The sequence below is a fragment of the Culex quinquefasciatus genome, chromosome 2 (assembly GCF_015732765.1).
Source record: "Culex quinquefasciatus strain JHB chromosome 2, VPISU_Cqui_1.0_pri_paternal, whole genome shotgun sequence".
Lineage (NCBI taxonomy): Eukaryota > Metazoa > Arthropoda > Insecta > Diptera > Culicidae > Culex > Culex quinquefasciatus.
In genome coordinates this window covers 164,320,878-164,346,903 of record NC_051862.1, presented here as the reverse complement: position 1 = coordinate 164,346,903, position 26,026 = coordinate 164,320,878, and the positions used below count along the sequence as shown (strand labels likewise).

Here is a 26,026-nt window from a genome sequence, read left to right as displayed (position 1 = left end):
CATTCTGCAAATAGTTTTGGAAGAAGGAGGGGTGGGGGAAGGTTGGTGGAAAGGAAGTGCATCACGCAAAAAAGCAAGCCACTGACTGGCAACTTTTCACCACCGACGACCACCCAACCCCCTAGGACAAAGGCCCCTGACCACGCAAAAGTCGGAACATTGGATTTTGTTATTCCAGCACAAACACAACAGACGGTCGGCCTGGGAGCACTGCCTGCGCGATTGTGCATTATGTTTACGTGTGTGTGTGGGTGAACGAGAAAGAGAGAGAGAGAGAGAGAAGGAGAAAAGTCGTTATGGTGTAGTAATTTGTTGCATACACACACATAGCGAGGGCACAAGTTTGTGGTTCTGTAAACAACGGACGAGGAAGAAGTGGCCGAGGCCAACCACCACGACTTGTTCGGCGGGGGGAAAGGTGATAGAACCTCTCTACCCGATTTTGGCAGGTTGTGGCCACTAACCGGTGCCGTGTAAGTGGTAGGTGATAGTGGGTTCAGATGTTGAAAATTTGAGTACCTACCTCTTAGAGCTAAAAACATTCAATTCTGAACAGAAATGGCGTTGTACTATAATCCCCGAAAATCGTTTTAATTGACCTGTTCCTAGAAAAAAAAAAAAATAATCAAAAGGAGAATACAGTAAACCGGGGTGACATTGATGGGATTTCTATTTATTTTTGGAATATTTTCCAACTGGTAAGGTTTTTCTCAAGACTATTATTTTTAAAGCATGTACTGAAATAGGCCACACAGGTTCCATGTACTATTTAAAAAAAAGTTTTTCAATAGTGTTGAAAAATTAGTTGCGTTGAAAATTCTTATTTTGAATTCCGGGGTGACCTTGATAGTCATGTTAAAAATCAGATTAAGGTGAAATCGGGCCAAATCTATTTTGGGCTTCTTATTCTTATTCTTCTTTTTCTCATCCATCATTGAAATCATTAATCATTTGCAATATATTTGTGTTGGTAAAACCAGCACACACCACTACTAACAGAGTTTTTTTACTAACTGAAATCAAACATAGTTTTGATTGTCAAAATTTCTTGTAAATTTTTACTGGAAATAATTCGTTAAATATGGCACATACAACTTGTTAGAATATTTTAATCCCAGTTGGGGTGCAATCCCGACTAACAAAAACAAACCATCCACTTTAACGACCCACAGGTGGTCTCTATTGCAAGTTTCTGCTCGAACCTTGGAGTCCGAAGGCTTGATTGGGGAGGGCACCCAAACCTCTTTCTACTCCAAGGAACCATCCACCCCGGAGTTTAACTGACAACCATTGGATTGCGAGTCCAACCGCCGCCAGCGATTCCACCGGAGCAGGCTAGGTTTGGTGTGTTGATTGTCCTTATACGGGGGAGACGACTCCTACACCTGAAATGACTTAACGACCTAACAACAACTAAGGCCGGGACGTTTTACTTCTCCATCCGATAGAAGGCTGTAACGGGCGGAAATTGGATAGGAGATTTTGGGGTACAACTTCCACTTCTGCGCTAGGCCGGAAGGGCCGAGTCACCGTCAGATCCCAACAACAAGAAACTTCGAGCTGGACAGGCTAAAATGCGGGATTCCCGACAAGGGTTACCCTCTTAGTTCTCCCGCTTCCACAACGACCCTCCGACGCACTAAATCTACTTGCGGACCGATCTAAAAAGTCGCAACTATCTCTACAATGCGCCGCAGCGCTTTTAATTTTCATTTTAACGTCTAGGTGTATGTTTATATAAGAGTGTAATTGAGTTTTTACATCTAATTTTAAGTTAAAAGTAGCTCCTCACTCTTGACCGTTCGCCGACGGTTTGCGCAGCTTCCATCACGAACACGCGAGGTGCACGGCTGTGCAACGGGACTGACAGGGTCGATCGCTCGACTCACCTGAGCTCGAATGTGGGACCAATCAGGTCGACCAGCGTTTAAGGAATCGCGCTCAGGGGTTGTCGAGGGCATTCAGGCTAACCGGAAATCGCAGGGCAGGTTCGCGGGAGCGGCCGATTGCCGAGGTAGCCATCCCCAGTCCGCGCTCACGTACGCGGGACCAACCAGGTCGACCTGCGTCTCAAGGCCAGCGCTCAAAGGGGACGTCGTCGTCGGATGTCACCGAGCTGGGTAGGGTGAACCTTAGGTTTGGCAGGGCGGATCCGAGAGGTGCTGGACACACGCAGCTAAAAGAATTCACGCACAACCAAGTGAGGGGGGGGGGGGGTTAGAACCGGAACACGGCCGCGGCTAACTAGCCTCCGAGCGGTTGATCGGGCGGTTTTCATCAGCGGGGCCCGTCAGGGTCAATCAGCTTGCAAGCTTGCAGAGACGTGCGTTCGTGGCAGTTGTGGGTGGCGGTTCCTTGGCTCGGAGGGTTGATGGACCTCCTACAAACCGGCCACAGGTCGAGTTGTCTCGATCACGGCCACAACCGGGTCCAGTGGCTCAGGAACCCGGGTTCAGGGTTCCCTACGGACCAGATGAACGGTCGTGAGCTACGCTGGAAGCCGGACCAGGATCGGGGCAGTGCCTCGTCGACCAGAGCCCTCGTGGCTTAGATTCGCGCACTTTTCTTTCTCACTCTACTAACGCTTGTTGTTGTTCTCGTTGCTGCTTTGGGTTGGCTGGTGTTGTGGGTGATGCGCGGGAGTTCGTGGTCGTTGCGACCCGCAGTCGCCGGCGTCGTTTTTACACCCGTCTGACTTGGTCACCTGGGGTAGATCGCGGGCCAGGCCAGGTGGTGTAGGTTGGAACTCCTTATAGATTCACTTTCTCTGACCGTCGGCAAAGATCCTCTCCCGGACCTCTTTTTCCCTCCACTATCATCTCGCTCCGAATCCTGATCCGTCCGTTCCGTCCAACGCATTCTTGGTCACATACTACAAATCTGCAGGCGACGTTTTTCACGGATGACCCGGAAACGGTTCCGGCAGGCTGCACTGATACGGGAATGACACCAGTCGTCAATTGTAATTTGCTGAAAAAAATATAATGAAAATCGAATCGGAATCAAAATCGCACCATACTCACTCTTGGTGCGATGCAATTCTGCTTCCCCGAGGCTACCACCGACTTCGGCCAAAACTCCACCACCGATTGGCCAGATCCGGTATTTTGCCAAATTTGTGTTCCGGAAAAGAACCCAGAAAAATTCGCTCCGCCAGAACCACTTCAACAAAATCAACAAACAAAGCAACAACAACAACTTGTCAGAAAGATCACGACTCCTGATTGGCTGAAATAAGCAGTGATGCCAGGTCAAGGGCGAACAAAATTATATCAAATTAGATTGTTCTGAATTTGGTTGAAATTTTTGCTCCAAGTGACTTTTTTACTCAATATATTCTGTGTTTTATTGAATAAATAAATTCTGCTGCTTTTCAGTGGATTTTAACAGAACAAATTAAATAATTTTCGTATTATTGTACATTTAAAAGCTGAACGCTGCTGGCAACCCTTTATGCCGTGATCAAAGAACGTTTGGAAATGGCTTGTACAAAGGAAATTAAAGCAGTTGACTAGGTTTTAGGTACGACTTTTCAAAATATTTGTAAAGAAATGATGATTTTCAGCTTGCTGTGCAAGAACAGAGAAGAAGAAAACGAAAATTTGCTCGGTTCGGAGGCTCGGGTTTCGGAAGTTTCGGCAAATTACGAGGAAAATAAAGTTTTTTAAGTATCCAAAATTACTGTTCCTGCAAGTTTTCGCCAAAATAGGACTTGCTTAGTGGTATGAAGTGCATTAAGTGAGAGGTTATCGGAGTTTTCAGTGAAATAATGAAGAGCCCAATTTTTGTGAAGAAGACGGCAATTTTTTTTGGGAAGAAGAAGCCAGCGATTGAAAATTTGTACTGGCCCAATATTTCAGGACTTTCCAACGTTTTTAAGTGAGTAATCTTAACAAAATATCCTGCATTGGATCATTGGTGAACATATGGTCCTGGAGTTTTCATTTGGTAAAGGTAGGTGGAAAATAGTGCTTAAAAACCCATTATTCTGGCTAAGGTTGTTCTCAGGCAGTCGAGGCTAAGGTTATGTTTGTAATCATTGATTGAAATTAAGGTCAAAAGACGGCAGCCTTTTCGGCCATTTTTCTGATCCTTTAAAATTTCACCTTAAGTTCTTAGTAAATGTCAACAAAAATGTTTTATTGTATTTATGCCTTTAAATTCTTCAAATAGTTTTTATCACGCTCTACAATTAAAAACTAATATCACATAAAAAAAAAGTCTGAACTTAGAATGTAATGCTCAATGTTGTTATTTCTTAGCATTGTTTTTTTTTTTCAATTTAAATTTCACAAATTTTTTTGTTTAAGATTTTTTTCCAAAAGAAAAATTAATCAATAAGATCAACTTTGATGTTTTGGAGAAAGAAATGCTCAGTCGGTTTAGGCATTTTAGTTGTTTTCCTTTTTTTCTATAATTAAACATTATGCTGACTACTAAATGCTTACAGGTCCCTTATTATCCCTAATCAATTTTGTGCTTTGTTTCTAATAAAAATGGATACAATTGCACTAGAACATGTCAGTTTTACATTACGAACTGTTCAAAAAATCATGAAATAATTTTTAAAATAATCAATTTTTTATTTCAAGATTATTTATAAAATGTTGATATCACAATGTAGTTATCGCTTTTATAAGTGTTAAATTAATGACCCATTAACCTGGGAATCCCACAACGCACCTGCGTGAAATATGGAAAAATACTTCAATTAACAAACGTGGATTTCATAACCGAAAAACAAGATTGAAAACCGCGATATCGCTCAAACTGCCCGATATCAGCGCAAGATCCATCTGCGATCTAAATGTGGTTCTAATTGGACGTTAGGCAGCATTAAAACTCAATAAAACCAGCACATCCCACCGGCAGGTAGAATTTCTAGCGCGGTTTAATGGCGCGAAAATTGACCATCGTTAGTCCGGGACGGCCCCCCACCCGGGACGGCTTCTGCGGGGTACATTGAACATCTCCGCCTCCACCGGAACAACTCCGCGTATGAGTCGCTGGTTCGGTTTCCAAACACCTTAAATCACATTTGAACCTAATTAACGTGGAGAATTATGTTCTACGCTCAGCCGTTTTTTTATGTTAATATTATCGGAAGTACAGGAAAAAAAACCCAAGAAAAAACGGTTGAACAAGCTGGACAAGGTGCTAGGCACGGAAAGGAACGGAATTCTACAAGCTTCTTTTTTCCTCCTCAGTTAAGGGACGACGCAGCAAAGAAAAAGAAGGTAGAAAAAACAAACCCACCTGACCCGTGCGCGCATACGCGTGAAAAAAACGGGCAAAAAGGGTAATTAATTAATTACATGATCTGTTCTCATGCTTCGGTATATTAACGATGTCTGCAATTAATTTTTAAAGGTATCTGCGCGCTCGCGGTGCCCTTGTCTAGCCGCCCTTAATGGACTTTCGATGGCCGCGACGGGAATTAAGGGTGAGGCCGCTGTTAAGGTGACGCGTCACTTGTTGCTTTGGTACTTGACTTTGGTGTTTTTGTGTAAGATGGGATGGCATTTGTTACGATAAGATTACGGAATAAACTGTTGGTGAGATAATTAGTGTGTACAATTTAATTGATTTTTGAGGACAACTTTTTAAATTTAATATTATTACAATTAAGCAGAACCTAGTTTTTTTTAAGTCAATGGTATTTCAAAGATGTTTTTACAAGGAAACCATGAAGCATATCAATTGAATTTCATGCTTCTAGAATTTCGTGCTGTAAGTGATAGATTATGATGTTGCTTTACGACAGGAAATTTGACCAAGAACTTTTTTCTCTGAGAAAAATACAATGTCGATACCCCAGAGCTAAGAAAAAAAGGGTGATTAGACCCCCCCCCCCCTTGAAGTGTTCATGTGGACATTATCTGTTCCAATAAACAAACTTATGGCAACCCTCTACAGGGCTTTTTTGTTGCGATCAGATCTGACCATTTGAGTTATGTTGAGATCCCCATTTTTTGTTGCTTAAATAGTTTTTTCACCATAACTTTTAAACAACCAGGTAATCGAAACATTTCAATACCAAGCCGTAGAATCCAAAACTGGACCGAGTAGACCACATCCGGACAATATTCGTCCACCGAGAACTGAGAAAATCAAGTGCATATTTTTGATCAACATCCCCACACACGCACTGACATTTGTTCAGAATTCGATTCTGAGTCGATACACGCAGAAAAATGTTTTGTGGAATCAGCCTGTACGAGGTTTGAATCAACAAATTTTTTGTTGAATATAATCAACGCCGATTTTGCGTTGAAACAAACCTTGATTTTCTCGAGTCTACAAAAAGTCTTTTATTGTTTCGAAAAAGCTGCTTTGACGTTTAGCGTTGATTCAACAAAAGTAATGATTTTCAAATCAACAAAACGTTTTGGTGATTCAAATATGCCTTATTTTTCTGCGTGTAAGTATAAATAAAGGTGGGTTTAGGTGGTCAAATTGAAAACTTAATTTTCCGAGTGCTTTTATAGCCTCTCCTCAATGAGGAAGGCAAATCCTAAAAGAGAACTTTTATGAACATTTATACATTATTTTTTGATCTTCGTTTCAACATAAATGTCATACCTGGTTCGACTTTCTTAAAACATGTTGATTTTGTATTGACTCTACATCTTAATAATTTGAAGTCATTTTCCGTAAATTAAATTTCCAAAACAGTTTTGTCATTCAACACTAAACTAGATTCGCAAAATATTTTTAAATCTTGAAAAATACTTCATTTTGTCGATTTGTTGTCTTCATCAAATGTATTTTAAACAGTTATTGTTTATTTGCATTAAAATCATAATTAACAAAACAAAAGGTTCAACAGACTTTTTGCAAGAAAATTTTTAAGCCAAAAACCTTTATAAATATCATATTTGGTTTAGAGATTAAAACTTGATCAAAATTTTAAAATCAGACAACAATCTGCTGAGAAATGGTCTTGCAAAAAACAAATAACCGTCAAAAGTTCAGAGTGTTTCTAATGACCCTTAATTTTCCACTTGGGTATCGATTCGTTCAATTTCTGATGCAAAAAAAACAAAAATGGTAAATTTTTGGTCCCTCATAAACAATATTACCAATCAATCTTTTGATTGTGAACTGTTCCAAATTGGTTTCCTGTGATTTCTTTTTTCGATTATGATGTAAACTTTTACAAGTATAGTTTTTTTTGTTGTCCACGCGGACAAGTCTTTTATACTCTACCCCTGTGGAAAATTTACATCCCCACCCTCCTTTTGCACCTTAGGCAAAAGCTTCACAAAATGTTTGCATTAGCCTATACAAAATACTAAATTCGTTTTTTTTTGTTTCTTTACAGGTAAGCATGACAGACACACTGATGCCATCTACTATCAGGTTAAAATTTAAATGGCTCATAACTAATGATGGTATTGTATATAAAAAAAAACCCGAATTTTTATCAAAATTGTTGAAAATGTGCAAAAAACTGTTTTTTACGGAGATGCGGTGTGTGCATCGTTTGAACTAAACTATGATTCTGGTTTTAATGTTTTTAAGACTTTTTGAAGTTTTAAAATGATTCAATTGCTTTCAATAGCTATCCTGAATTGTGCATACAGAGATTACCTTTTGCAAACAATATTTTGTATTTTTTCTGAATTGTAGAAAAAAAATTCCATTGAAAATTATAATCACCTTTCCGAGAAAAACTAAAAACGTTGGGTACATTAAATTTGTAATGAGTTTGATTAACAGTGTTATTTTCTACAAGAAACAATACTCCTTTCATATCAAACCAGGCCAGACAAAAGTTATTACAAGTCTCCAGCCCGAGAAGCAATCCTCCTCCCCAAGCCAGCCAGCCATCATCTTGCATGGACCAAGGAGGGTCGAGGCCGCAATCAGCCACACCACGGCACAGTCTGGGTTCAGTGCCACTTGACGCCCTCGTTCCTGCTTTTTTTTTGTTCCAAAACGAGAGGAGGACCTCCACCGCACAGTAACACAATATCGGAAAAGTCACCAAAGCCCAAGTCATCACGTCGTCGTCTCGGGGGTGGTTCTGCTCGATTCAGTGGACCTCCCCAGACGGTAGCACGGTGGGGTTGAGTTGGGGCTAAACCATTTCTTTGTTTCACGGTGGGATTAGAAAGCAATTCGTTTTTTCGACGGACAAAAACAAAAATAATTTTGAGAAAAGTTCTCAGAAAACCCACCATGCCCTAAGTGAGAACAAGCAATCGAGTGGAGCTAGGCAAGAGAAAAAAAGGGGTCGCCATTTGAATGACTATCGAGTGTTTGTGAGAACAAAAATAATATATAGTAAATTTATGCATTGTTATTATCGTTATTATTAAGATCGCAATTTTATTACATTCTTCGGCGTAGACAGACAGACAGACGCGCGGTTGCTGCTGGTCGGGCGACCCCTTTGGGAAAAAAAAGTCGGCGGGAATAAAATGAAAAAAAAAAAAACATTATACTGGGGTGATGAGAGTCTGATGGTGGATTTTTTTCTCTCGCAATTTTGAAAAGATCCATTTGTCTGCTCTATGAGAGGGGGGTTTATGGTCTGTCGATAGGGAAAACATGATTCGGCTGCTGGTGAGATTTATGCGAGCGCAAAGGGCTTTTGCGGAGGATAAATTGTTTGTGAATATGTTTTTTATTTGAATTATACGAGACAATTGTTGTTTGGATGATTTTGACATTGAATAAGCTTTGTATTGCTATAAATTGATGGCCAGAGTGACCTTGATAGATTGTTGAGTTTTTGAAAAATTAAAAAATACCAATTAAATTTGAATGGAATGACTTTGATGCATACTATGCTTGAGAAAGAATTGTTCAAAGCACCACTACATTTAATTTTCAACATATTTTGAAATGTTTATAAAGTTAGTAAGGTTAAGAGTATTTAAATACTTTAAAGTAGCAAGATTTCACCCCATTTTCTCCAAATTACATTTGTTTCTGAGACGTCATCTTAAGGCACTTCTCAAATTACGCACCAATCAGGTGCAACCAGTTCGAAGTTCAAAGCCATCAACCACTCACAAATAAAAGAAGACCCACTTCAACTGCCCCTTTTCGCGAGCTCATTTTCGGACAATCGCGACCCCCTTTCTTTTCGACCAGCAAAATTGGTTTGTGACAAACGCTGCTGCTGACCTGCGGGGGTGAGTTACCAGATGAGCAAGCACCCGTGACTCATGGGGGACATTTAGAAGGTGGGGGTGGACATGTGTAATGCCACCATCGAAAAAAGGGGTTGGCTTTTTGCCGGGGACGCGCGAGTGGTCTTCTTCAAAGTCTCGGGACACACCGCCCGGTTCTAGGATGATGTCGTGTAAGCAGGGGGGGGAGTATAAATTTAGCTGTCTAGACAGTGTGCAGATCTATAATCTGAAAGTCTCGACTGCTCTCTTTCTCTTTTTTCCGGACGGGTTTGCGGGTTGGGTTGGATGAGTCGGTGTCTCACGGTCTCGTGTATTTGCCGATAAACCCACCCAAAGTCAGGAGAAAGCCATTACTTTTTGGGACCGTTGCTGTTCTTGGGCGATGAGATGAAGGTTCTGAGCTTGATGATAATAAGAGGAAAGTAACTTTTTTTTCTGGAAAAGAACTCTAGGGTAACACAAACAATAATTACATTTAGCCGACACTCTTTTTCGATTCAAATAAGTAGGCTTAGTGATTTTTCACGCTCGAAAATTGCTAATTTCACGGGGACCTCTATTTCAAAACACTAAATTTCACGAAAATTTCGCCGAACGTGAAGAATGTTAAAATAACTCTGATAATCTTGTGTTTAAATAACAGAAACTACTTTTCATGCTTCATTATATATTATTCATAGCATAGCATAGCATTGGTGTCTACCCGTAGCTGCTAATTCGTTATTGACCAGGACCCCCAAACATTGCTCCGTGGACCACAGATGAAAACTTAGAACCAATCATCACCCCTTCGCAATTTTCAAAGGTCCCTATCGTGCTGATCAATACCGACGCCGGCCACGACCAGTGGTAAGACACGGGGAAGTGGGTGGGAATGTTAGTCCGATACTTGAGTGATGGGACCGCTAAATCAGCTGCGTCTCCGACAAAGTATCACATGAGTTTTAAGGGGTTAGTAAGATGGGTATGAGGTCAGGATTCACTGTGGTAGGTGATGCGACCATAAGAAATTTGTTTATCGGTTGAAATTTTAAAAATCTTAGGCAGACGGCTGCGGAAAGATAGCTATCTAGGGATTTAAATATGGTATTAATTCGACCGCGATTCTCCAGAAATTCTTCGTCGGGGCGCCTCCCGATCAACGGTGATGTAGGAAGGGCTTCATTCATTAAAATGATTTTATATCATAAACCTTAAAACATATTCGTCGACGTGCCTTCCGATCCTCGATGATATGGAAAGGACTTAATCCAGCAATACGACTTGCTTGTCTCAAAAAAAATCGGATCGTTTCTATCGAAAACTATATAAAGAGAACAAAAAAACTCATCGGTCAACGAACGAGCGAACTAGTAAAAGAAAAAAAAGAAGAAGAAGAAAACCAATCACCCCATGCACACGAACAGCGACACAAAAGAGACGGAAAATAACACGAAAAAACAGGACTGCGCGTCCCCACAGGCACCGCACTAATCTCATGCTTCATTATATATTATTCTTCAATAAACTAAAAAAATCTTCACTTGATTTGAACGTGACATAAAAAAATCTCCTGATTTTCAAAAAAGTTTCCATCTGTTTTAAGGATGGGCTATAAAAATATATATTTTGAAACAAAATGTAGGGCATACGTATTCTCATTTACTGAACTGTTTTTTTTTTTTTTTTTTAATATTCGACTAATAAAGCTAAAAAGTTTTCGCTGATTTGCTTCTAATACATCATTTTACATTTGATTGAATTTCATATCAGAACAAGATTAAACAATTTTGCAAAGCCAAAATGAGTTAAATAATTTGAACTTTCTGCGACTTTTGGCCCATTTAAAATAATTTTCAAGGTTTTCATCACACATTTCAAAAACTAAATGTACAATCAATAGGCAAAAGTAATTTAATTTGTAGCGAAATCGAAATTTGTATTCAAAATGTGAACATAAAACAAAAAAAATAGTTTTTTTACTTTCACGGGAATCATTTACACAAATAATCAAATTTAAACAGGACTCAGAAAAAAAATTTAAGTGTTTTTGGTAGGTGATTTCATAGACAAGAAATACTCTTCATTTTATTCTGAATAAAACAAAGCTTGATTACATTTTACTAGCAGTAAAATTTATATAACTGCGAATAAAAATATTACTAAATTTAGTTAGTTTCTAATAAATCCTGAAAAATCTTAGCTATTCTTCAAATGGTTCATATCAAGCTTTTTGATTGAAAACTAATAAAATTTACTTAAATAGTCTTTATTCATGAAATATTTTTTGTGTTGATATTGAAAAAATGATTTGAGAAATTGATAAATTTCACGAATTTCACGCCATCCAAGAAATCGTCAAAAATCACTAATCCTATATTAATAATTCAACCAGGGTATTCACTCCCTTGAATCAACAGTAGTTCATAAGATTATTTTTATTCCTATTTGAGTTTGATAAATTATTTTGAGAAAAATCCTTACAGTTTCACAAAACATAAAATTTCACGGGATTTCGCGGAAAATGCCAAATTTCGCGGATTTCACGCTATCCGCGAAATCGTGAAATTTCACTAACCATTTAAAACAATATTTGAATTAATTTTTTCAGTATTTTTCTGTAAGGTTGCCCAATTGTAAGATTCTTGTAGGAAATTTAATTTCCTACAACTTTGTTGAAGGGTGCAAAACGATCCGAGTTGATCCTGATTTCTGGTGATTTTTTTAGTAAAAAGTATTTTCTTAAATACTTCTTGTATACTTTCAAGAATATAAGCCAATATCTTTTCATCGCATTGCTAATAACTCATCAGGATCAACTCAGATCTTCTTGCACCCTTGGACAAAGTTGTAGTAAATTAAATTTCCTACGAGAATCTCACACACAATTTTCAGCGTGACCTGCGCCACCTGCCGGCAAAATCCTGAAGCGATGTTTTTCCCCATACATTTTAGCGATTTTTCCCATATAAACTTCAACGATAAAAAGTGACCCCTTAACCTTAACCGATTTGGCTCGAAATTGGCACAGTTACATATTATTGCAAAAGAATCAAGTACACAGAAAAAAATAATGTAAATTTGGAAGCTGTAGTTTTGGAAGGTTGAATATTACCTCTTTTATGATGTAATTTTACCTCAATTTAGACTGAAAAAGTGACATTACACCAGAAAAGTGGTAAAATTACACATTTCCAGAGGAAAAATTACACCTTTTTCTGACATAAAAGATGTACCCCTTCCCAGATGTAATATTACTATGATTTTTTTTTTTCTGTGTAGCTCTTCAGATTTTCAACAAAAAAAACAAGTTTTCTTGTCACCCTAAAGTCCCATATGCATTTTCATTTTTTTTTTTTTTTTTGCATAAAATTAGTTGTAAATCATGCATTGTTATTTAACTTGCTTTTGCTCTAAAATAAAAACAACAATAAATAAATACTGACAACATGATAAATCAACATTGGCTGTCAATAAAACATCGAAATCTTTGAAAATGGCAAGGAAACCAGATAAAAACATGCTTTTATAATTTCTTGATTATTATGATCTTTTGAAAGAATGTTTGTATCATGTTTTAAGATTTTCAACATTGCATCAAATAATAATTAAATATAAAATTAAGTTATTAAAATAATTTGGCTGCTAATACCTTCTCAAACAAAGATGTACGGTGAAGATGCACGTTTATTTTTTGGTAATTTTTCAAAATGAAACACTATATTGAATGTATTTTAAATCAGTTGATATTTTCTTAAACACTGAATGTTTAAGATCCCTCTCAATCGGAATCATGAGAACTTTTATTCTTTAAGTATTTTTTCTTACCTTTTTTGTTAACGTTCTAGTTGCTTTGAATTTTTTGGTAGTTTGATTTTTTAAAATCTTTTTATTTTTTTTCGATAATTGATTTTGACATTTATAGACATTTTTTGATTTGCAATCATTCTTTGGGCAAGAAATGCTCATTAGTTGTGCTCTAGAAAAATAGTCGGAAAAGTCGGGATTTTCGTGGCCTTTTCTTCATAATAAAATAATTAGCAACTTGAATATTTCACTATGAATCGTGAATCAATGTTTTGTTGAAATTTCAAATTTAATTTTCGAGTGCATTTATTTTTAAAGCAAGCTACTTTTTGTAAAATTGGAGCGTTTCTCATATGTTTGACATATTACGAATTCGGCCTTAATTCCGTCATGTTTGTTAAATTTTATAATTCAGGCAATTATTTTTGGCTATATGAATTTAAGATCAAGCTGTAAAATTTTTTTTTTTGCGATTCCGTCGTGAAACTACTTACTTTTCCTGTCATTCTTGAACGACGAAATAGCCTACTTTTCTGTACCAATAACAGAATTGAATAGCAACACTTTTCAAAATAAATGCTGAAAAGTTTTACTTATCAGCACTCAAATGGGTGCTGAAAAGTTGAACTTTTTAGCACTTGTTTCGATAAGTAACACTTTTCAACATTTTTTGATTTTAACGATTTCTTGACAAAATACATGAAAATTTGACTCAAAATTTCACTCAGTGTGTGTTTTTTGGAATTGCAAAAAATGTTGTATGGAACTCGTTGCAAAACTTGATTTTTTCAGCATTCTTCGTATTTATCCAACTCGGTGAACCTCGTTGGATAAATGTACGACTCGTGCTGAAAAAATCCTCTTTTTGCAACTTGTTCCATAAACTACTATTATGCAACAAGTTGCATAAAGAAGATTTTTTCAGCACGAGTCGTACAATTATCGACGAGTGCTGAAAGAATCAAGTTTTGCAACGAGTTGCTAACATCATTTTTTTTTTTTTGCAATTCCAAAAACCGCTTTTTGAATGGAATTTTATGTCAAACATCCATATGCTTTGTAAATAAGTAAGGTAAGAAAGGAAAAGTAAGTAGTTTCACGATAGAATTACAAAAAGTTCTTTTCAGAACTCTTTTAGGTGCTGAAAAGTTTAACTTTTCGGCTCTGGTATCGAAAAGTAATACTTTTCGATTCTGTTTTAGAGTAAACCTCATTGGATTTAAATGACTCGTGGTGAAAAAATCTTGTTGCAAAAACTACAATTTTAGGTAGATTGATCATCTTCAGCAACATTCCCAAACAATTTGCTACCGTAAATGCTCTCACCAAAAACCCACCCCGGTACGTGCCTGCGTGAGGATTCTCCCCATATGTGAACGACGCACACATAGGTTGTCAATATCCCTGGCTGGGGAGGGGGGGGGGGGGGGGTTCGAGGACTGACTATTCTGTGGCAGGTGAAAACTTGGGAATGGTCAAACGAGGAAAAAGGGGATGCTGCGACTGCTTTCGACAGGTACGTCGATGGCAAAGCAACGATTGGTCCCGGGATATTGGCATTGTTCGTAACGGTTGGATTGACAAATTTGAATTCAATTTTGTTTTGCGATGTCCAGGGGACAAAAAGAGGGCTGCACGCAAATTTTTAATCCAATCAAATCGCCAAGTGGGGGAAGAACTTTTGGCCCTTCCAAGACGCAGTTATTCAATTAATACGCCGCATTTCACAACGTTTGTTTTGTGATGAAAAATTTACCTCCGGCGCAAGATTTTCCGCACGCTAATTCGTCTAATCTAGAGTTTGAGCCAAAATAAAAGAAGTCGGAAAAACGGTCGACGGTTTGCTGTTGGCCTTTGTTCCGCGGCCGGCAGTTGCCAAATAATTTATTAGACAATTAACAGTAACAACGCACGTAGACCGTCGCCTACGACTAGACGTTACGCGATGTTTTGGCGCCAGAGGGCGCGCGCTCGCTCGGCACCAAATTCGCATAACTTCCATTATGATGTCCTGCTGCTGCTGCTGCGGTTATGCTTCAGTTAAAAAGAATTTCAAATAAATGCCAACTCCGAAACGGTTGGGGAGCAAGTTAGAAAGGCACCGTTAGCAGCCAATTAGACAATTTTGATGGTGAAACACAAAACCGAAATGGCATACATTAAGTATTAATGAAATGGTTCGAGCCCGACGAAAGTCACAGAAGCTACTCGCTCTTTCCCTCTAGCATTATTAGAAAATGTGGGGAAGAAATCGACGAGGGCACTCATTAGATTTTGAAGTGGTGGGATAGGGCGATTAAGGTTCTGGAGTGGATTATTTTATTGACAGAAGAAATACTGAAAGCAACAATCATACCCTCAAATATCATCTGGAGGAAATCGTAAGCTCAACATGATATTATCGTTTGGTTACGCTACAAGAAAATGTAAACATTAGAAGGAAATAGTTTATGCAACAAGTGGCAAATAGAAGTTTTTTTCAGCACGAGTTGAACATTTATTTATCGAGGTTTGCCGAGTTCAGTAAATAAGGCGAGTGCTGGAACATTCAAGTTTTACAACGATCTGACTACATTTTTTTTGTAATTCCGGAAAACACCCTGTGAACTGGTTTGAAATTATATATAAGACAAGATTTGTCTGATCACGCCTTTCTTCGGACGGGGAAGTATATGTTGGCCCCGGTCTAACCTACACAGAAATAAAAAACAAATGTACGAAATTCCTATATTCTACACATCTAAAAAAGTAGTAATCCAGCAGCGTGTAAAAGGCCTGGGTGTAAAATAAATTTTGCTTTATTTTATGAAATTATGTGTAATATTACACCATGAAATATGTAGCTCATCAGTATGGGAAACCTACTTGAACGAAATGTCACGATCATATAAACCTTTAATAAAGGTATATACGATCGTGACATTTATTCTTTCCACCCTTCATCGGTCTGATGGCCGAGCGGGCTAAGGCGCCAGTCCTTACTGATGCTGCTGGGTTTGAATCCCGTCGGTTGCAAGTGAGCAACTCTCTACGAAATCGGCCGATTTCGACCATTTTCATTTTTTGTATTTTTTTATTTGACTTAAACTTTGTGAGGGCCTTCCCAATAGCTATTTTGCGTCATTGGTTCACCCATACAAGCCTCCATACAATTCTGGCTGCTGTCCATACAAAAATGGTATGTAAATATTCAAACAACTGTAACTTTTGAGTGAATTTTCGGATCAATTTGGTGTCTTCGGCAAAGTTGTAGGTATTGTTGAGGATTTTTGAGAAAAATAGATACATGGAAAAAAATTGCAGATTTTTTAATCAACTTTTTTTCACTAAAACTCAATTTTCCAAAATACGTATTTTTTTTATTTTCGAGATTTTTTGATATGTTTTAGGGGACAAAAATCCGCAACTTTTGAGCCATAGAGAAACATAGTCAAAAAATCTTCCGCCGAGTTATAAATTTTTGAAAAAAAAAAGATTTTTGGAAAAAATCGAACTTTTATGCAAAACAAATTTAAAGTGACCATTTCTTAAAATATTTTTTTTGAAAAGTTCAGAAAATTTGCTATAAAATTGTCTAAGAGACATTGAAGATTGGACCTCGGGTAGCTGAGATAGAGCCGCTTTATGAAAAAGAAACACGAAAATTGAAGTTTTCTAAATCTCACCAAAACAACCCACCATTTTTTAATGACGATATCTCAGCAACTAATGGTCCGATTTTCAATGTTAATACATGAAGCATTTGGGAAATTTTCCGATCTTTTTGAAAAAAATATCTTATTTCTTTTAATCAAGACAAACATTTCAAAAGAGCCAAACATTTATTATCACGCCCATTTAAAATGTCAGTCGTGATTTTAAAAAAATCAAAATATTTTTTTCGAAAAGATCGGAAAATTTTACGAATGTTTCATGTATTAACATTGAAAATCCGACCATTAGTTGCTGAGAAATCGTCTTTAGAAAATGGTTGGTTGTTTTGGTGAGATTTATAAAACTTCAATTTTCGTGTTTCTTTTACTTAAAGCGGCTCTATCTCAGCAACCCGAGTTCCAATCTTCAATGTCTCTTAGACAATTTTATAGCAAATTTTCTGAACTTGAAAAAAATATTTTTAGAAATGGTAACTCATGGTCACTATTTAAAAAATCAAAAAACAGCAAATATTTTGCTAAAATCAAACTTTCGGTGGCTATATCTTGAAAACGGAGCCCTTGCTCAGTACTTTTGGATTGCAAATTCAATTTTGCATTAAAAAATAATATCAAATTTGTTTTTGCATGAAACTTCGATTTTTTCCAAAAATCACAATTTAAAAAAAATCATAACTCGGTGGCAGATTTTTTGACCATGTTTCTCTATGGCTCAAAAGATGCCAATTTTTGTCCCCTAAAACACATAAAGAAATCTAGAAAATCAAAAAATACGTATTTTGGGAAATTGAGTTTTAGTGAAAAAAAGTTGATTAAAAAATCTTCAAATTTTTTTTCCTTGTACCTATTTTTTTCACAAAAGTCCTCAACAATACCTTCAACTTTGCCGAAAACACCAAATTGATCAGAAAATTCACTCAAAAGTTACAGTTGTTTGAATATTTACATACAATTTTTCTATGGACAGCAGTTAAAATTGTATGGTGAACCAATGATGCAACATAGCTTGTTTGGTCATATGGATGGCCCCCACATAGTTTGAGTCAAATAAAAAAATACAAATAAAATCCATTTCCGGTTTTGGTAGAGGATTGCTCAAGTTTTCTTTGTGTTAACAAAAATTGTACATGCAGTGTGTAATATTATGTGTCTTTTTTGACGAAGGTGATGTGCATGCTTTTGCATGCGATTTTACCATCGGATTTTTTGCTGTGTAGGGATTTTGCCTCTTTTTCTTATTTAGTAATTCGAAAAACCCGATTGCTTTATAAGAAAAGGAGTCAAAATTCCTACAATAAAGGAATTTAGTACTTTTTTTTTAATTTTAGTGTAGAGGTTAGGTCGTTAGCTCAATCCAGGTGTAGGAGTCGTTTCCCTGGGTCCTGTCTCGGTGGAGACGCTGGTCATCAGTTCGAATCCCGGGTGGATGGAAGCTTAGTTGTAAAAAGAGGTTTGCAATTTCCCAACAATCAAGCCTTCGGACACCTAGTTTCGAGTAGAAATCTCACAATCGAGAACGCCAAAGCAATGCTGTAGAGCGAACAATTTACCTTTTTTTTAATATAAACTACGATGCTAAATTAACTCATCTTTACCCATTCAAAAAAAAATGAAACACCTGTTGAGAACATTAAATTTGTCAAATTATTATAGAGTATTTTTTTTATTGCAACAATTTATTTTCAGTTTCCTGAAATTAAATAAATTATTGAAGTTCCAGTTACACAGAATCGTGAAGATTCTGGGTCGTATTTAATTGTACACCAATATTGGTAAACCTTATAAGTTGCTACCTTTGGCCAACTATAGCATTTCAAAGCAATTTCACCTCACTCCAGCAGGTTTTCAAACAACAATGTTCCGTTCCGTTCCGGTAGCCAAATTCATCACCAATAGATTCAACGGCCCGCAGGCTTCGACGCCCAGGACGACGCCATCGTCGTCGAGGTCAATGCCCTCTCGCATTTGGAGGGCTTATGTTTTGGGCTGCGACGGATGCTGCCGAAGCTGGTGGAGCCCTCTTTTATTGATCGATAAGCTCTTTCTCTCTGTCTGGCACCATCCCATCTGTGGCGTTGTTCCGAATCTGTGTTCGGCATCGTCGTTGGATATTTTTGGGGATGCTTTTACCCCCAAATGTGTCTCCTCTTGTTATGGTGTCTGCCAGCCTGGTAGTAGAACTAAACATCATTAAACTCAATTTTCAGTTATATTTAAATTGAAGATTTTTTTTTTTTTTTGAAGACGCAATACGATTTCAAGGAAAATTAATGTTTTGAAGCTGTGACAAAGATTTGAAAACACTCCAGCACTGAACACGTAACGACAAGGCCGTACGCCTCTGCTTCTGCTACAACCAGAGAAGGAGACCATTGTCATTGCTCGGTGTGAACACTTCCTATGCAACGACCTCGCCAAGTCCGGAAATGGGCTCCCCCACCCAAAAAGGGCCTCCCCCCCACAAGAGTCTAAAATTGAATCAAACAAACAACCTTCCCCAGACTGAGAGGTAAGGCAAAAAGTCAACCAGACAACAGAAGGGTGAGGTTAGGGCCACCCTTTCGGGGTGGGTGGTGCAGTTCATTGAACTCGGATGCTGCTGCAGTTTTGCCGGCCAGACCGGAACATAGGAAGTGGCGCGCGGCACGGTGCTCCCATAGTTCATCATCGCCGGCGTCGTCATGGTCCCGGTTCTGGTTGTCCCGGGACCGGTGCTCTGCAGAATGTAACACCATGTAATACTCTTGCTCTGCGCAGCTTCCTATGTACTCCATAGTTTTCCTGAACTTGCTCAAAACACGGCAACAGTCTTGGCGCGCGCGTTGATCCGGGAGACTATTTCGCGGAATGTAATAAAATCTAGTTCTCTGGTTGTATCAGGAAGCGGGTCCCGGGGCTGGGGGACTCATACAATTGCACATGCGATGTGGTCGTAGACATTGCAATGAACACGCTTACTCAAACACACGCAACTATTTTGTTGGGTTGCTGGTCAGGGTTTGGGCATTTGTCGGAAAATATTTCCTTCAGACTCAGTCTGGAGTACAAATGTTGTATTACAATATTAAATTAAGATGTTTTCCAAAAGTATTTACAATCAAAAGATAAAATTGAATCCCTTGCATAAAATGAGACAATTATCCAACATTTCTATGCATCTCTGAGGCATTATTGTGTCTAAATGGTTATAGACATTTTATTCGAAAAAGGTGATAAGAACTTCGTGCCACAAAATGTTTTTAAAACTGTCATCAGTTTAAAAGTTTAATACTTATATGTAAAGCAGAACTTGGAAAAACTCATTTACCTAAAATAAAGCTTTTTATGAAGCTTTAATTCGACCCAGACAAGAAATTTCAAATAATTAAAAAACGTAATATTGAATGTTTGGCCCTTTTGAAATGTTTAACAAATTTAAAATTTTTTTTAAAAAGATCATAAAATTTTACGAATGTTTCATATTTTAACATTGAACATCGGACCAGTAGTTGCTAAGATATCGACATTACAAAAAGGTGGGTTGTTTGGGTGGGACTTGAAAAACTTCAATTTTCCTATTTTTAAATCTTTACATGGCCATATCTCAGCAACTTAAGGTCGTATTAACAAAGTTAAAAATAGCAAAATAAAGAGAATTTTCTCAGTTTTTTTAAATATTTTTTTCAAATGTGGGCAAACATAGGAACTAACTCAAACAAATTATTAACTACCTAACTTAATCCACCTATGTGGTTGATGCCTTCCTCACTACTACCTAAAAAAAATAAAAAAAATGATCCTGGAATATATTTCATCTGCATTCTTAATTCTTTGGAAAGTACGCCATAACTTAAACAAAAGGTCGGTTGATGGATCTGGAAATCGTATGCAAACAAATAAAGGAGATCCAGCTTTAAAACATACATAAATTTTACTTAAGTGGTGTCATAACTTGAGACAGAGTAGCCAGATCTTCAATGTTTTGGACTTGTTGGAAAGGTCTTTCAATTACCTAACCAACGATGTGTAACATGATGGTATTTGAATCAATTTCTGACCGAGCAAATCCAGCCCAAAACAGGAATTTTTTAGGTAATTTTTTCTCGACCCTCTCCATTTTCAATTAAACTTTGTAGACATGTTATCCTAGGCATATATAAGCCTTTTTTGTGTATATGGAGCCAGTTACACTCGATAATGACATTCGAGAAGGGCGTAAGTGTTTTAAATATTTTTGTATTTCGTAATTTAAATATCGCTGTATCTCCAAGCCGTTGCATCGGATCAAAAAGTGGTCAAAAACAAACTTGTAAGAAGTTTGACGGGCTTTCCGAAAAAAAATACACTGCAAGAAAAAAAACACACCACTTTTATGAGATTTTTTGATTTTTAAGTTTAAAAGTCAAATTTGAAGGTGAGCCCATGATTTTTTTTTCGTTCAAAATTTTTGTGAAAATAGCCTAAGATGTTAAAAAAAGACTCACGCAAAATGCAGGATGGAGCAACTCACCTAAAAAAAATACAAAAATCATTTACTGAAACTGTTTTTTTTTTTCAAAAGTGCTCTAAACGTCAAAATTTTCAAAAACCGATCACAAGAGTAAATTTTCCAGACAATTTTACATAAATGTCTCCATATTAACCATTGTCCTAAGACAAAGCCTTGTGAAGTTAAAGCGGTTTTAAAAATAAAAATGTTGAAAAAATTGGTTTTTTGATCGTTTTTGGCAATTTTTATACGACAGACTTGATTTATCAGTCTCGAGAATATTTTTACCGGAAAGCTCGTCCAATTTTCCATAAGTTTGTCTTTGACCACATTCCAATTGGATGTATGGGCTTACAGATATAAGCTAATTTACTATCCAGGTTACTATACTACACTGAAAAATATTATGTTTTCAGTTATGAGCAATGTAATTAGCTTATATCTGTAAGCCCATACATCCAATTGAAATGTGGGGAAAAAGTTTTGAAAAAGTAACTTTTTGCGTTTCTCTTTGTTTCGTCGTCCGTGTCTGTCGCGGGTGACCATGAACGGCCATGATCGATGACGACTAACTTTTTCAAAACATTTTTTCGTAAAATCGCGATAACTCGTGATGTTTATAAGCAAACCCCTTATGTCTATATATTTTTTTGTAATTGTCTGCTCTACAACTTTGTAGAACATTGTTACACTCTAAAAAATAACCCTGCAAAGTTAGAAAAATCACGAAATTTTAAAATGAAATATTTTGTTCTAAATGAAAAAATTACCCTTCTGGGTCAATGTAGATTCGAAAAGTACATTAAATTTCCCATAAAATGACATGTTGCAAAAATTTTTACAGTCGAGTAACGGAAAATGGGAGAATTTTTAAAACTTTTTTAGTGTTTTTTCGATGAAAAAAACGTTTTTTCGGAATTCTGAGTACGCCATCAAATCGGGCGTCTAATTTTACATAAAAGTCCCTTTGACACCAAATTTCTATCTCATCACCGTTTCATGCTGCAAATTATTGAAAAATACCTCTATTTTCGCATGTTCAAAAATTGAAGGGGTCGTACCGCCCCTCCGCCACGAGATATCAAAAAACGGACTTCGGATTCGTGATCAGGGACAAAAGTTACCCCTTAGGACAAAGTTTCACGCAAATCGTAGAGGGGTCGGGGCAACTGCTGTGTGAGTTGACGGAGAATTACCCAGGTACTTTATGGGTCGCAAGGTATTAACATTTAATTAAGAAAAACATATTGGATTGACATTATTAGAAAAATATAAAGGGTACTCAGTCTTTAATGTTAGTCTATGATTAACCTTAAAAAAATATGTATCGCTATTGCACTTTGTCGATCAATTATGAGAAGAGCAATTCTCTGAGTTTTCGGTCATTCGATTTTTTTTTGTATTTTTTTATCCGGCTGAAACTTTTTTGGTGCCTTCGGTATGCCCAAAGAAGCCAGTTTGCATCATTAGTTTGTCCATATAATTTTCCATACAAATTTGGCAGCTGTCCATACAAAAATGATATGTGAAAATTCAAAAATCTGTATCTTTAGAAGGAATTTTTTGATCGAGTTGGTGTCTTCGACAAAGTTGTAGGTATGGATATGGACTACACTGAAAAAAAATGCTACACGGTAAAAAAAATTTTGGTGATTTTTTATTTCACTTTTTGTCACTAAAGCTTGATTTGCAAAAAAAAAAACACTATTTTTAATTTTTTTTATTTTTTGATATGTTTTATAGGACATAAAATGCCAACTTTTCAGAAATTTCCAGAATGGGCAAAAAATCTTTGACCGAGTTATGATTTTTTGAATCAATACTGATTTTTTCAAAAAATCGAAATATCGGTCGCAAAAATTTTTCAACTTCATTTTTCGATGTAAAATCGAATTTGCAATCAAAAAGTACTTCAGTGAATTTTTGATAAAGTGCACCGTTTTCAAGTTATAGCCATTTATAGGTAACTTTTTTGAAAATAGTCGCAGTTTTTCATTTTTCAAAATTAGTGCCCATGTGTGGCCAAACATTCAATATTACGCCCATTTGAAATGTTAGTCTTGATTTTAAATTTTTGAAAATATTTTTTCTCGAAAAGATCGGAGGGAGCGGCCGTGGCTGACTGGTTACGGTGTTCGCTTTGTAAGCGAATGGTCCTGGGTTCGATTCCCATCTGCTCCCAACGAGAAAGTTAAGTACACAGAATATGAACGAAAAATCAAAGTCGCTCGAGGCGGGGTTCGATCCTCCGTCCTTTGGGTTGGTAAGCAAAAATGCTAACCACTAGGCCATGACGACTTGGTAAGCTTGGACTGGAATTAGGACTACTGTTACAGAGAGCGAGTTGTGGCGCTATAACCACGGCAAATAGTGTCCAGGGCATTCGTGGAAATACAATGTCCCATCCCAGAGGGTCCCGGAGTACCAAACCATCTTAGCATGGTGCTCCCAACGAATACAACCAAATCTCGGAGCGTATGGTGGTGTGTCCCCACGCTTCTTCCTCCCCTGTCGATTCAGAATTGTGTTGTTGTTCGAACACTCAGTGCTCAAATTCAACCCAATTACGAGTCATCTCTGCGATACGGCTTTACGCAGTAGGCCTGGCCGCTTTAACGCTTGTGTTGTTTCAATGCATTCCGATGCAATGGCGCACTACAAATGTTAATAAATGACAAGAAGAGTGCTAGGCGTCATCTAACCTAAGGCACTTTCCAGGATCCCTTCGAAAGATTGGCTGCGCTAGGGTCTGATTAGATTAGATTAGATTAGATATTTTTTCTCGAAAAGATCGGAAAATTTCACGAATGTTTCATGTTTTAACATTGTAAATCGGACCTATATTTGCTGAGATATCGACATTAGAAAATGTTGGGTTGTTTGGGTGAGACTTAGAAAACATCAAATTTCCTGTTTTTTAGCCTTTGCATAGCAATATCTCAGCAACTATGGGTCGCATCAACAAAGTTCAATAAAGCAAAATATAGAGAATTTTCTCAGCTTTTCAAAAATATTTTTTTCAAAGGTGGGCAAACATGGGCACTAATTATAAAAAATAAAAAACTGCGACTATTTTCAAAAAAGTTACCTATAAATGGCTATAACTTGAAAACGGTGCACTTTATCAAAAATTCACTGAAGTACTTTTTGATTGCAAATTCGATTTTACATCAAAAAATGAAGTTGAAAAATTTTTGCGACCGATATTTCGATTTCTTTAAAAAATCAGTATTGATTCAAAAAATCATAACTCGGTCAAAGATTTTTTGCCCATTCTGGAAATTTCTGAAAAGTTGGCATTTTATGTCCTCTAAAACATATCAAAAAATAAAAAAAATAAAAATAGTGTTTTTTTGCAAATCAAGTTTTAGTGACAAAAAGTTAAATAAAAAATAACCAAAATTTTTTTTACCGTGTAGCATTTTTTTTTCAGTGTAGTCCATATCCATACCTACAACTTTGTCGAAGACACCAACTCGATCAAAAAATTCCTTCTAAAGATACAGATTTTTGGATTTTCACATATCATTTTTGTATGAACAGCTGCCAAATTTGTATGGAAAATTATATGGACAAAAAAATGATGCAAACTGGCTTCTTTGGGCATACCGAAGGCGCCAAAAAAATTTCAGCCGGATTAAAAAATACAAAAATTAAAATTAAAGAAAAAAGACCGATTCCGTAGAGAACTGCTCAGAAGCCAAAAAGAACACTTTCACGCGCAGCGTAAAACGCGCAAGCGTAAAAGCGCTGGCGTTGAAGCTTCGACTTGACGACTTGTCAATCTTTCGAGCGAGAACGTGCCGGGACATCCAATTTGATGTTCAGTATATGATTCTGTAGAAAACCAAAGATTTAATAGGAAAAAATAGGGTAAAAATAAGACGCAAAACACTAACATGGCTATATCTCTGGAAATAAATTTTGGAAAAGCTTCAAATTTTGGGCCCAAGCAGTTTATGGCGCATGTTTTCGAATGTTTTTTTGTTTGAAACTGAATTCTTTTAATTTGATAGTGTTATCTGTAAAATAGTCCAAAAATAGCTCTAAAAGTGGCTTTGACCACATTTATTGGACGAAAATTGTGAATCGAAAAATAAAATGTTCGTCTCCGACCCCACGGCTACAGATCTGGCTTTTAAAAATTGTGGGTTTCACGAGCGGTTTTCCAGTGATGGAAGACACAAATTTTTAAGAGCGGATACAGATATCGTTCAAGTATTTCAGAAAAAGAGCTCTCAAAAATCAGACTTTGAGTTCCGGGTTTCGGGCCAAAATTCAATCGAAAGAGGGCATTTTAACCTTCAATTCAGTAATAGGCTTTTTTCTGGGACGACTCCTAGCCACGCATGAATTTTTTATTATTTCTGAGAACAGTGTTTTTCCAAAAGCAAACCTTAAACCTTTCTTTTGTAAGAAAGGCAAAAATAAAAAAAATAAAAATTGTGTTTTTTTGCAAATCATTTTGTAGTGACAAAAAGTGAATTAAAAAGTCACAAATAAAATTTATCGTGTGTCTTTTTTTTCAGTGTAGTCTTTATCCATAACTACGATAACACCAATTCGATCAAAAAATTCCTTCAAAAGATTCAGATTTTTGAATTTTTTGAATTTACATGGACAGCTGCCAAATTTGCATGGAAAATTATATGAACAATCTAATGATGCGAAATGACTTCTTTTGGCATACCGGAGGAGAAAGAATTGATTAGCTTTGACAAAAAAGCAAAATTTAAATAATACCATCAAAAAAAGAAATTTTTGTTTTGAACTTTACAGAATTCTTTCTACTTTTTATGTAAAAAATGTCGATAGATGCTTTGTTCAGCGATCAGATATTGCTCGGAATGTTCGTATCCTATTCTTAATTTTTATTTCCATCTATAAATTTGCGATCAATTCTTCTATCCCGGCCGTTGACCACCGATGACGACAAAAATCAGCTGCCTCAGAGGAATGGGCTTTTCCCTTGC

At 37.0% G+C, this 26,026-nt stretch overlaps 1 protein-coding gene across 2 annotated transcripts in view; it reads left to right on the top strand.

Moving 5' to 3' along the window:
- The window catches only part of LOC6038084 (histone acetyltransferase KAT7), a 200,630-nt gene that overhangs the window by 96,597 nt on the left and 78,007 nt on the right, over positions 1 to 26,026 (top strand). The window contains exon 8 of one of the 2 annotated variants that reach the window (XM_038251706.1): positions 7,325 to 7,415. The exons of the other annotated variant lie outside the window; for it this stretch is intronic. Coding sequence (XP_038107634.1) covers positions 7,325 to 7,374 — 50 coding nt within the window. The 3' untranslated portion in view covers positions 7,375 to 7,415. Of the gene's footprint in view, positions 1 to 7,324; positions 7,416 to 26,026 lie in introns of those variants that run through there. 2 annotated transcript variants of the gene reach the window in all.